Here is a 13,041-nt window from a genome sequence, read left to right as displayed (position 1 = left end):
TGTAATAGATCTGCCTCCCCTTCCAACCCTCTCCTCCCCCTTCCCCCCCCCCCAAGAAGCATGCTATCAGTAAGGTGTGCCTAAAATGGATGTTATTCTTGTTTTATTTTCTGGGTGTGTTTGGAAGTAGACTGGTGCTTATCTTGACACTGCCCTCCACATCACCTTCTGAAGTAATTTGTTTTGGTGTGATTGGTATGTTTGAAACATTCCCAGTAACCACAGACTGGCGAAAGGTACCCTTTTAAGGAACTGGTGGTGCTATATGTTGCTACTTACAACTTCCTTTTAACTCTCACCAAAACCTTTGCATTGATCAACATAAAGTTTCCAAAATTATTCACAGCGTCTGCTAGTTAAAGCATAATAATCCAGAACTAGAGATTTTTTGAGGCTGGGGGAATAGTATAGCAGAGACAGTCCTCTGGTTTTCCCTAAAATGGTGATGTGCCTTAGCTCAGAAAACCAAGCTGTGATCGTCAGTGAACATCATGTGCTCTTAACACATCACTTCAAAGAGGATCACTTTTTGCAGTGACCCAGCAGGTGCTTTTCAAAAATGTTCTTCAGAGCTGTGGGGTCCCATGGTCCTATCTCAGAATGTCTGGAAGAGAAACAGGTAGAAGTTGGCTTCTGTTGGAACATTAATTTTATTTTTTCTTTTTAATGGGGTCCTGGAGAGGATTTTGTTTGGAACAGGAAAAAAGGTTTTGTTACTAAATAAAAGGTTTGAAAACACTGACAAGCACTGGAGGCATTTTGGTTAGGGGGCTTTTCTACTTTTGCTCAGGTTTTCTGAGATTTCCCTAAGAAGATCCTTAGAGCTCAGCGAGTTCCTCTTTTTGTTCTTTTTTGCAGGATGACTTACTGTCTTTGAAGGTTGTGAGTGTGCTGCACCATCTCAGTATCAAAAGGGCTATTCAGGTCCTGAGGATCAATAACTTTGAACCAAACTGTCTGCGGAGGCGGCCATCTGATGAGGTAGCACCTGGGGTTCAGATTTATTATACAGCCTGCACTTTCCATGTGTGAGACTGTGTGTGTGTGTGTGTGTGTGTGTGTGTGTGTGTGTGTGTGTGTGTGTGCAGAGCAAACACCCATTTCTTTGTGGAGTCTGCAGGAGAAGCTTCTGGTTTCCACAGAGCTTCCAATCCAACCTCATTACTTTCTGGGGCTTTGTTTTCCTACCTTCCTTCCATTCCCCCCATGACAGCTCCACCTGTGTAACTAAAACACAAAGATTGTTTAATTACCCTTCCTCCTTTTCTTGGGTGTATTTTTCTGCTTCCTTAAGCCACAGAGTTAAATATCACTACAAAGACTTGGTTTTCTTGAGGCGCCTGAGTGGCTCAGTTGGTTGTGTCCAACTCTTCAACTCTTGATTTCGGCTCAGGTCATCATGTCACAGGTCATGAGCCCATGTTGGGCTGTGTGTTGATAGCGTGGAGCCTACCTGGTACTCTCTCTCCCTCTCTGTCTTCCTCTCTCTCTGCCCTTGCTCCCCCCAAAATAAATAAATAAACTAAAAACAAAAAAAAGACTCGCTTTCCCTAAAGCACTGCTTTATTAGTTTGTAAAAAAGCTTGAAACCATAACATGGATGCCTTAAAACAAAATTCAGACCAGTAAATACCTTTTCACTCTTTCTGTAAACACTGAGTGGGACATCAAGTAACTGCTCTTTGCAGCAGACTTTTTAGAATTTGAAGTTTTAATGTTTGGAATCCCATCGTCAATGACTGAAGCTCTTGGTGTTTGTTCTCATAGAATAGCATCACCCCGTCAGAGGTTCAGCAGTGGACCAACCATCGTGTGATGGAGTGGCTGCGCTCCGTGGACTTGGCAGAATATGCCCCCAATCTCAGAGGCAGTGGTGTTCATGGTGGGCTCATGGTAAAACTCTCTTTTAATTTAAAAATTGACTTCTTAGCATGTTGTTTCCATTAGTCTCATGAGTAGGATATTATCAGTTTGCTTGTCATACCCTAGAGTCACCTAACTGAACCCTCTGGTACCATTTCTAGTGAGTCTTTACTTTCTGAGCATTTTTTCCCATGGTTTTTCTTTATGTCATATAACTCTAGACCAGATTTAAACCTGTTTCTCATTTATTGTCTCTTATGTTGGGTAAGAGACACTGGCCACTGGCCCTCATATGATCATGTTTTGAAACACCTACAAACATACAGATTGTATTTCTGCATGTTGATGTTGTGCAAGGAGCTGGCTTCCAAAGGCATCCCAGAGACCACTTCAGAGAGCTAGAAGCCCTAACTTTGGTACTGCCTGGATGTCAGGACCAGCTCTACTTCTCACTAGCTTAGGCAAGATAAAGAAAAGGTGTGTGGCTTGAAGATCGAGGTTCATACTCGGTCTGTCTCACTGGGTAGTTGAGGGGTCATTGGTGATAACTAAATGAAAGAGCTTTGCAAATTATAAAGCACAGGGCAGACGTACATGGTTTGTGGTGCCTTAAACAATCTTAATGTTTCTTCTAGGTTCTAGAACCTCGTTTTAATGTAGAAACAATGGCTCAGTTATTGAATATCCCACCAAGTAAGACCCTCTTGCGAAGACATTTGGCCACTCATTTCAACCTTCTGATTGGTGCTGAGGCCCAGCACCAAAAGCGTGATGCCATGGAGTTACCAGATTATGTACTTCTAACAGCCACTGCCAAAGTGAAGGTTGGTCCGAGCTTGTGCCTTCTAATAATTGCTTAAAGCAAAAACTAAAGCAGGGGCTCAGTTTTTACCCATCTGGGTCAGGCATTTTTGTGGGGTTTGTAAAGTTTTGTGGATGAATTGCTAGTCCATCATTTTTAAAAAAAAAATTTTTTTTAAAGTTTATTTCTTTTGAGAAAGAGAGAAAGAGCATAAGTGGGGGAGGGTCAGAGAGAAGTAGAGACAGAACCCCAAGCAGGCTCTCCAACATCAGTGCAGAGCCTGATGCAGAATTTGAACTCACGAACTGTGAGACTACGACCTGAGCTGAGATAATGAGTCAGATGCTTAACTGACTGCACCACCCAGGTGTCCCTGATAGTGCATCCATTTTTAAGAGTAAGTAAGAAAATGCATTTTTGAAAGTTTCTTTTTGGGGGCTTCTTTACTCAAATCATTTATTTTATTAGCGTTAACAGTATCGAAGAGTATGATGTTGGCATGCAGTCAGTACATTGCGAACACAGAGAGTTTGCAACTTGGGCTCAACTATCGATTGCAGTTGTTCTGTGGATAAATCCATTCTAAGAGGAGGATTTCTTCTCACACAGATTCAGCTTGTCTGGCTTACAGTTGGCCAGCCTTGAAAGTTAGAAAAAGATACTTAAGAAATGATTCAAGGTAGACCAGCAGAGAATGACTCTTTCCAGATTGACCCAGATTCATGGGTCATACCAAATTCAGATTACTTTTTCTTCTTTTAAATCATTTCTTAGTGGGCGGCACCTGGGTGGCTTAGTCGGTTGAGTGTCCAACTTCTACTTAGGTCATGGTCTCACGGTCTGAGGGTTCAAGCCCCATGTCAGGCTCTGTGCTGACAGCTCAGCCTGCTTAAGATTCTGTGTCTCCCTCTCTCTCTGTCTCTCCCCCACTTGCACTTTGCCTCTCTCTCTCAAAAAATAAGATTTTTTAAAAAATTAAAAAAGTGCACTCTTCTGTGTCTGTTATCTCAACCAACTTAATGTGGAGATAGGGTTTATCAGCTTCTCCACAAATATGTACCAAGTTCTTTATGTACATACATAGAATGTTTTGTTGTTGTTGTTTATTACCTCCTCTACCTTCCTGACACTTTCTCTTCAGCTCCTTTTCTCCCTTAAAAGATGTACTGGATTTGAAACGTCTAAGAGATTCTGTGGTACCTAAATTCTCAGTATCATGGGGCACCTGGGTGGCTCAGTCGGTTAGGCGTCTGACTCTTGATCTCTGCTCAGGTCATGATCTCACAAACTGTGAGATCGAGCCCTGCTTTGGGCTCTGCGTTGACAGCATGGCGCCTGCTTGGAGTTCTTTCTCTCCCTCTCTCTCTCGCTGCCCCTCCCCTGCATGCACTCCCTCTCTCCGTCTCTCCGTCTCTCTCTCTCTCTCTCTCTCTCTCTCTGTCTCTCAAAATAAATAAAATAAACATTATGAAAAGAAAATTCTCAGCATCAGCCTGATCACCATCTGCTTATGGAATTTCTCTTCCAAGTATCACTGGAAGTTCTGTCTCCAAATGAGCGAGGATTCTTCTAACAGCCACCAATCCTGTTACGGAAGCATAACAGGCGTCTACGATAATCATAGCTTCCCCGAAAAGAAAATACAAGTCAGGTCCATTTTCTTGTGCTCATTTTAGATGGGAAAACCTTGCAAAATTGGATTCATCTCTGAGACATCTCATTGCATGAAGTCCTGTTTAATCAAAACCAAGGCTCTTGACATTTTTGACTTTTCACAGTGACTACCCAGCTAATTGGTATGAATGAGGAGAACAAGCTTAGGCTTCTGAGCTTCATAATAAGGATTAGTTATCATACTTGGGTGCGTCAGTCATACACCCAGGATGCTTTTATGTTTGTTACACCAATGGAATCATCCGACTGATTTTCTCTGTAGTTGGAATGCATAATTACGCATGTTATTGATCTTTTGCCACATGGATTTTATGAAATCCCTGTATGTTTGCTCTTCTTTTAAAGCCAAAGAAACTGACCTTCAGCAATTTTGGGAATCTGAGAAAGAAGAAACAGGAAGATGGGGAAGAATATGTTTGTCCAATGGAATTGGGACAGGCATCAGGAAGTACATGCAAGAAAGGATTTAAACCTGGTTTGGACATGCGCCTGTATGATGAAGATGAGTTAGACCGGTTAGAGCAGGTAAATGCAACACTGTATACGAAAGTTCCTCCAGCATTGAAACACTAAAATGGAAACTTCATGCACTATGTCTACTAATCAGTTTTTCCTCAAACACCATAAAATAAAGATAATGATAAGGTAATAGTCAACAACTTCCAGATTGCTTACTATGTTTCAGGCACTCTCCTGAGCACATAACATATATTAACTTTCATGGTGACCCTAAAACCTACAGAGCATGGTTATCCTCATTCTAGAGAGAAGGAAACCGAGGCACAGATTCAGTAACTTACCCAAGATAGAAGAGCTGCTAGAAGAACTGGGATTCCAACTTGCCAGGCCAGCTCCAAAGCCTGAGCTATTCACCTATGTTATATCGTCTCTGTGTTAAGGAAATCTGTGTGTTAAATCAAGTCAGAAATACACAGCTGTTAGCCTTTTCAGTATGAAGTCATGGATTTGAATACTACCCTTTCAACACCAATCCTTTGGTGTCATTGTCAACATCAGAGCATTGCACTATATGTGGTAGTCTTGTTTCATCTAGTATTTAATGTCTGGTTACAATAACGAAAGGAGGTTTCATCAGAAGTGTTCTGTTGTGGGGCACCTGGGTGGCTCGGTCGGTGAAGCATCTGACTCTTGATTTCTTTCTTTTTTCCTTTGTTTTTTAGTATTTATTTATTTTTAGGAGAGCACAAGCAGGGGAGGGGCAGAGAGAGGGAGGGGGACAGAGGATCTGAAGTGGGCTCTGAGCTGACAGGCTGACAGCAGCGGCCCAATATGGGGCTCAAACTCACGAACTGCAAGATCATGACCTGAGCTGAGGTCAGACACTCAACTGACTGAGGCACCCAGGTGCCCCTGACTCTTGATTTCTGCTTGGGTCATGATCTCACAGTTGGTAGGATTGAGCCCCACATCGGGCTTTGCGCTGGGGGCATGGGGCCTGATTAGAATTCTTTCTCTCTCTCTCTCTCTCTCTCTCTCTCTCTCTCTCTCTCTGCCCCTCCCCCTTCTCCCTCCCTCCCTCTGTCTGTCCCCCTTGTCCTCCCTCCCTCTCTCTTCTCTCAAAATAAATAAACATTTTAAAAAAAGAGAGAAGTGTTCTGTTGCACCCATCCCATTCAGTGTCACTCACGTTATTCTTAGACTTTTGCTCACTTTGCTGTGCTTTCTTTGAAATTGTGCAAATGAGGAGGTCATGTTATGGTATGTTCTTTGCAGATGGAAGATTCAGAAGGGACAGTGAGACAGATAGGTGCGTTCTCTGAAGGCATCAACAATCTAACGGTAAGTCTATAAAATGAGTTTAAAATGTTAATTCTCCAAGATATGTTTAAAAATAATCCCAAAGGGGGCGCCTGGGTGGCTCAGTCGGTTAAGCGGCTGACTTCGGCTCAGGTCATGATCTCGTGGTCCGTGAGTTCGAGCCCTGCATCGGGCTCTGTGCTGACAGCTCAGAGCCTGGAGCCTGCTTCTGGTTCTGTGTCTCCCTCTCTCTCTGACCCTCCCCCATTCATGCTCTGTCTCTCTCTGTCTCAAAAATTAAATAAACGTTAAAAAAAAAATTAAAAAAATAACCCCAAAGGACTACATGTTTCATGGAGGATGTGTAGTTCTGAGCTCGTGGCTCCCAGTGTGTGTGACCCCCGTCTCCTTGTTTCCCAGCACATGTTAAAGGAGGACGACATGTTCAGAGACTTTGCCGCCCGTTCCCCCAGTGCCAGCATCACCGACGAGGACTCCAACGTTTAAACCACGGCCCTCAAATGAGCATCAGGAGCCCCTCGCCTTTTCTCCACCTTCTTTCTCAAACACTCACAGAACACATAACAAGCAGCAGATTGTTTACTGTCTATTATTCCAACTTCTCATGTGGAAGTGGAAACCGAAAGCAGGGGGTATGTGCCCGTTCTGAAGACGCCACGAAAAAGGAGACACTGGTGAATGAGACGATAATCGTTTTTCTTCTATTTAATGTACAAATCTGTGATATATTATATTTAAAGTATTGCATTTAATATGAGTGTTTTACCGTCGTGTTGCCATTCCCCTTCACGGTATGCAGGATGTGGGAAGCAGGAAGCAGTCTGTGAATGACTCTGTCACGTCTGCGTCCGTCCGTGTGACAGCACCACAGCCATCAAAGCAGAGCATCGTCTGCTTTCAAAATCAATAGGTGGAATTTCTTTAAGCATTCAGTGTGCCCGCTGAGTGCCAGCCACACCTCCCCTTGCCTCCCGTGGTCCTTTTTTATATATTTTTTAAAATATGTGTACATATTTAGTACATAGAAAATAGAACTTTTATCTTGTGACATAAGGCAGATGGTGAAAAGCAAACACAGCGATCAGAATTTTCATGGACCAGCTGGTTTCATGGAAAGGTTGGGATGATCTTTCCTTCTCCACAACTGAATTGTAATGCTGTTGATCATTCCAACCAAATTAGTATATCTGAAATACCCCTCCCTTGATGATACATCACAAAATTGTTGAAGAGTGAAGAAGTTCAACCTTAATCTTGGATCCTTTTACCTCCAAAGGAAGAACTCAAGAGACATTTAAATACTCTTAACTTGAATGCATTCAGGAGTTCCCCCAAAATGTAGACATAGAAATGATTTCTGAAGAAACCAAAACAAAACAAAAACCTTTACAGTATTAAAGCTTCTTGTTTTCCTCTTTGCTAAATAGTTCATTACATCAAAACACTAACTGTCTACCTTATGTTATTGAACGTACATTTCTCAGGCTATCAATGAATGAGATTTTTTTTTTAAGAAGCTGAATATTTGGACATTTTGTCCCAGGGCTCAATAAGTCTGAGGCTACAACATGAGTTTTATAATGGCTGTATTGCGATATGAAAATGTAGTTCATGATTGTTGGTCGCACAGGGCCCAAATATCATTTATCAAGAAATGACTGTTTATCACTTTTTTTTTTTAAAAATTTTTTTTTTTTTCAACGTTTATTTATTTTTGGGACAGAGAGGGACAGAGCATGAACGGGGGAGGGGCAGAGAGAGAGGGAGACACAGAATCGGAAACAGGCTCCAGGCTCTGAGCCATCAGCCCAGAGCCTGACGCGGGGCTCGAACTCCCGGACCGCGAGATCGTGACCTGGTTGAAGTCGGACGCTTAACCGACTGCGCCACCCAGGCGCCCCTATCACTTTTTAAGGGGTATTAGAAAAATTATTCTATGTTTTATTCACTACTACATCACTTCTCCTAATAGCCAACCTGGGAAAGACAGGTTTTCACAAACTGGCACAGGGGGACAGTTCCATATACGCCAGTGGACGTGCTTATAAATTCTGTTTGAATGTCGGTTGTGTGATCTCGCAAGCTATTAGCAAGTTATCAAGCTTTTCAACAAGGGCCTGTCGAACTAAATTGCTGTTTATTCATTACTAAAATGATTTGATGCTAATAATAATCTTTTGCTCCCCACTAGTCGTTTGGTAACTGTATTGGACTCCTTACATATTAGTGTTTTATTTTAATGCAAACATCTGTCACCATTTGAAAAACAGTTTCTTATCCAAACCTGGTTAACACAATACCAGGAGACTGTTATAGATGCCAAATATTCTTTATTCAGGACAGTGTAACATAACTGATGATATGTGATAAAGTTCAGATTTTTTTGACGATATATATTTTATTTACGAAATGTTGTACACTGCTGGTATTACCATATGAAAAGAAATAAAGTCAATTGATGATTGCCTCATTTTTGTTGTCTGTGACTTTATTTTCCTTTGTTCAGAATACCCATGGGGCTTTATTTCTGGTGTAGAGAACAGTGACACAAATGCTTTATAATTCACAAACTCCCATACGTTTATTGAGGTGAGGCTTATAGCACGTATCAACAGGTAGAAATGTGAGGACTCAGAGGAATTTCTGTATGAAAGGAAACAGGCTGCTGGGCTGGGGCGGGGGTGAGGAATCACGGCAGAGGGGTTATCGGAAAAGCAAAGGGAAAGGACTCACCAGCAAAGTTGAAGACATTAGTTGTATGGAAGGAGGTGTATGGTTCTTTAAAAAACTGAATGCTACTTTTAATTTAAGTAAAATCTGAAAAGTGGAAACCTGTCTTGGAAGAGATTGCCAAATATTAAAAGTTGAGTGACTAGAACTAGAGAGGAACAGATGTTTTTGGTGAAGGTTAGTTATCTCTCACTTAATAAGCCAGCAGGAATCTGTATGAATACAACACGCCTCATTGGCAAACAGGGAGACCTAACGTGTTTGCTTAGTTGTGTGTAGATACGCTTAGCTACCCCACATAAATGTGGAGTCGGAAAACTGGGCCCACGTTAACAGATGTGACTTCGTTGTAAGATTTTGAATCTGGAAAAGAAGTCACTCTGAATGAGGATCACACGTGTGACCTTCGGAAGCAGTCTTGATGGGTTGCAGAGAACATGGGGCAAAAACCATCACAACAGTTGGCTCTGAAAGACGGCACAGAGGTTTTCAGCGTCGGTGAGGTTGTCAGCGAGGCGATAGTCCATGCGGCTGAGAAACTGAAGGACTACCTTGGATTTGAAGATCCTCTGAGCAACCTGTGCCCAGCTTCAAACACTCTGAATGAGATCTTCTTAATCCACTTTGTCACCTTCTGCCAAGAAAAGGGAGTTGATGAGTGGCTCACCACCACCAAGATGTCCAAGCACCAAGCCGTACTGTTTGGGGCAGACTGGATTTGGACCTTCTGGGGATCCGATAAGCAAATAAGGCTGCAGCTGGCAGTGCAGACCGTGCAGATGTCTACTCTTCCTCCTGTGGTTTCTAAGCCTTGCGACTTCTCACATCCAGAACCCGGGCCAGAGGAGCCTTCCAGGAAGAGAAGTAGATTCGATAAGCTGGAAGATTTCTGTAACTTGATAGGAGAGGATTGCCTGGGCCTATTTATCATCTTTGGTGTGCCAGGAAAGCCCAAAGACATCAGAGGAGTTGTCCTGGACAGTGTCAAAAGTGAGACAGTGAGGGGCCATCTGCCAGGAGCAAAGGCCGTGGCGCAATTTGTCCGGGAAACTGAAGACTGTGTCTCCATCAGAGAGCTGCTTGGAAACTGTCTGAGTAAGAAAGATGGGCTGAGAGAGGTGGGCAAGGTTTATATTAGCATCCTCTGAACTGGATGTGCACAATCAGACTGGCCTGTAAGGCAAAAAGAAAAAATATTCTAATAGGCAAGCTCACACACTTGCATCATCCCAGCATGGGATATGTTGTTTTTTTGTTTTTGTTTTTTTTTTTTTACACCCACCCTCCATTGAATGAAAATGATCACCTGGGTCAAAAAATATAATGTCATGACTACGGAGAGGGAAAAACCCTGCCTACATTGCAGGGAAAAGTTACAATTTCCTTTATTCAATTTTAAAAATGGGAGGAGGGGATAATAAAGTCACCCTTAAAGTTTGATTTGCTTAAAAAATGTGTCTTTATTATAATAAGTCTAGAACTTGAAAGTGTAAAATATATTTTTACTGCTGCGGGTGGAAGGTGGCTGGGGTGAGGTGGTGCCATGCAGTCTCATGGACTACAGAACAGGTTTAATTACATTTACAATACCAGTTTCATTCCAGGACTCCTAGGCAAAACCTCATTCCCCTTTCTTCCCCTAAGCTCTGCCTTTGCTCCCAGCTCATCCCCAGCTGCTTTCTCTGTGCACAGAGGATCTTGGTGGGATTCACTTTGGCACTCACTTGAGTGTCAGCTTTTTCTAGGATTTAAACACAGTGACCCCTATAGCAATCCCTTGTAATGATGATTAACATTTGTTTAGCATTTACAGTAAGTAAAGTGTATTCACTTATAAAAACCATCTTTGCTTAAAAGCCTGGGTAGAATTCTAGTACTTTAAGGGAGGAAAACTAACAGCAGAAGCAAAAAAAAAAAAAATGCTTAAAAGTGAAAATGAAAGATTCACTCACATGACTGGTAAATGATTATATGTTAGGCCCTGTCCTGCGCCTTTCCAACCCAGTAGTAAAAAGAACAAGGTCCCTACTCTTGGGCAGTCTCTCTTTTAATGGTGGAAGACTATCCAAAAGCAAATATATGTGTATATACTTAAACAAGTATATTGGGTGTTATGTGAAAATAAAGCGTGGATAAAGGGATCGAGGGTGAGGATGTGCTACTTTATATGGGGTGGGTAAGGGAGACCTCTGAGAAGGGGGTAATTGACCAGAGGTCTCAATGAAGAGGGAAAGCATCAGAGCAGATAAATCTGGGAAAGAATGTTCTAGGCTTAGAGAGCTGTAAAGGCAAAGGGCTAAAACAGGAGTGGAGTTGATGTGATTGAAGCACATACTTGTAAGAACTTGATTTTATTCTGAGTGATAAAGGGAGAGAAATGCCTCGATCTGCTTTACAATTCAAAACCCTCACTTGATTGCTGGCTGGAGACTAGATTGTGGGGAGGAAAGAGTGAAAGCAGAGCCCAGGGAGCAACTAGGAAGCTATTATAATAAGAGGGAAAAGGATCAAAGTGGTACGGGAGGAGGGATGAAAAGGTCAGATCTAGGAATAGTCGAAGGTAAAGCTTACAGCGTTTGCTGATGATTGGATGAAGAATATGAAATGCATCACAATCAGAATGCTGTCTTTCCAAATTTCTTAAATATTACAGATGTACGCAAAGGAAGAAATAAAGCCCTGCACTTTGTGCCTGGAAGGTTAGAATACCCAATTAATGTTTCCTTGGCATATAGTGACCCCTATCTGTAGCAATGCTGTGTAGAGTAAGCTATCAAGAAAGTAGTTAGTATAGTAAAAACAACCTTCAGCTTGAAATCAGATGTAGGTTTGAGTTGAATTATCTAAAGAGCAGAGTCTGGTGACTTAACTCTTTGTTTTCTTATTTGTAAATGGGACTTACTTCAACTAATACAAAGGAGACAATGCTTGTGACGACATTTTCTATACTAAATTGTAAGCTGATGAAAATGTCGAAGACTCTAATAATACAAATTATAGATATTCATGTTCTAAACAGCTGGAAGATATAAGTCAAAGGCTTACCATGTCTTTTTTAAAAATTTTACTTATTTACTTTTAAGTTTATTTACTTTGAGACAGAGATAGTGGGGGAGGGGCCGAGAGAGAGGGGACAGAGAGAATTCCAAGCAGGCACTGCACTGTTAATGCAGAGCCTGACATGGGGCTCGAACCCATGAACCGTGAGATCATAAGTGAAACTTTCCCTGATTTAAGATAGCACATTTTTTAAAAAATGTGTATTTTGCTGTAAAAAGGGACAGAAGTATACAAAGTTAAGGCTTCAGGAATCTCACCTCCTCTTTGCACATCTATTCCCTCCAGTTTGCTGTTACTTTACAGAACATGTACTGCATATTAAAAATATTTGACACAAATGGAATTATATGATCCATAACCTGCATTTTTTAAAACAACTATATACTTTGGACAATACTCCATGCTAATCAATTTATACCCACCCAGTCCTCTTTAAGGCTGACATCAGTGATTTTCAATCCTGCCTATATACTAGATTCACTTGGGAAACTTAAAAGCAAAACCAAAAACCCAATGCATTTCGGAGTGAGGGCCTACACAAGTTTTCTTAAATGTCTTGAGGTAATTATAATGTGCAGTCAGGATTAGGTTTCCATGTGTGCAAGTAGCACTCTGTGTTGTATGTATATACCTTAAAATATTTAAGCAATATTATTTTGATGGATATTTAGATTTCAAGGTCCATTCACATACCTGGATATTGTCTATTAACCATGCTTGTAAGTAAACATTCTCCATTCACTCACTTTTTAGAAAAATGATGGTTTTGACCAAAAGCTCTCTGACAGAAAGTCATCGGATTAACCTATGGTTTAAATATAATAACCCATTATCAAAAACCTTAATATTTAAAATTATTCCACATGGGACTGGCTGCATAATTTGTGGAGCCCCGTATGAACTGAAAATGTGTGGCCCTTTGTTTTAAAATTGTCAATAATTTCAGGGCACCTGGGTGACTCAGTCTGTTAAGCATCCGGCTTCGGCCCAGGTCATGATCTCACATTTTGTGAGTTTCAGCCCCATATCGGGATCTCTGCCATCAGCACAGACCCTGCTTCAAATCTTCTCCCCCACCCCCCTCTACCCCTCCCCTGCTCACTCAAAAATAATTTAAAAAATTTAAATTGTCA

The 13,041-nt window shown here is 41.6% G+C and overlaps 2 protein-coding genes across 13 annotated transcripts in view; both read left to right on the top strand.

Annotated features, from left to right (window-relative positions):
* The window catches only part of PPFIBP1 (PPFIB scaffold protein 1), a 173,461-nt gene extending 166,591 nt beyond the window's left edge, over positions 1-6,870 (top strand). For all 12 annotated transcript variants that reach the window (XM_086713770.1, XM_086713768.1, XM_086713766.1 and 9 more), the window contains 6 exons: positions 859-981; positions 1,768-1,893; positions 2,499-2,687; positions 4,685-4,864; positions 6,074-6,139; positions 6,518-6,870. In XM_086713770.1, the coding sequence (XP_086569896.1) occupies positions 859-981; positions 1,768-1,893; positions 2,499-2,687; positions 4,685-4,864; positions 6,074-6,139; positions 6,518-6,604 (771 nt within the window). In that variant the 3' untranslated portion in view covers positions 6,605-6,870. The remainder of the gene's footprint in view (positions 1-858; positions 982-1,767; positions 1,894-2,498; positions 2,688-4,684; positions 4,865-6,073; positions 6,140-6,517) is intronic.
* Positions 6,871-8,024: 1,154 nt separating this feature from the next.
* REP15 (RAB15 effector protein) lies at positions 8,025-10,848 on the top strand. Its single transcript, XM_086713764.1, has one exon. The coding sequence runs from the start codon at positions 9,286-9,288 to the stop codon at positions 9,994-9,996; it is 711 nt and encodes a 236-aa protein (XP_086569890.1). The 5' UTR covers positions 8,025-9,285; the 3' UTR covers positions 9,997-10,848.
* The last annotated feature ends 2,193 nt before the right edge of the window (positions 10,849-13,041 follow it).

This window comes from Puma concolor, chromosome B4, assembly GCF_028749965.1.
Source record: "Puma concolor isolate L17-30 chromosome B4, mPumCon1.1.hap2, whole genome shotgun sequence".
NCBI lineage: Eukaryota > Metazoa > Chordata > Mammalia > Carnivora > Felidae > Puma > Puma concolor.
This window is presented reverse-complemented; position numbering and strand designations above follow the sequence as displayed.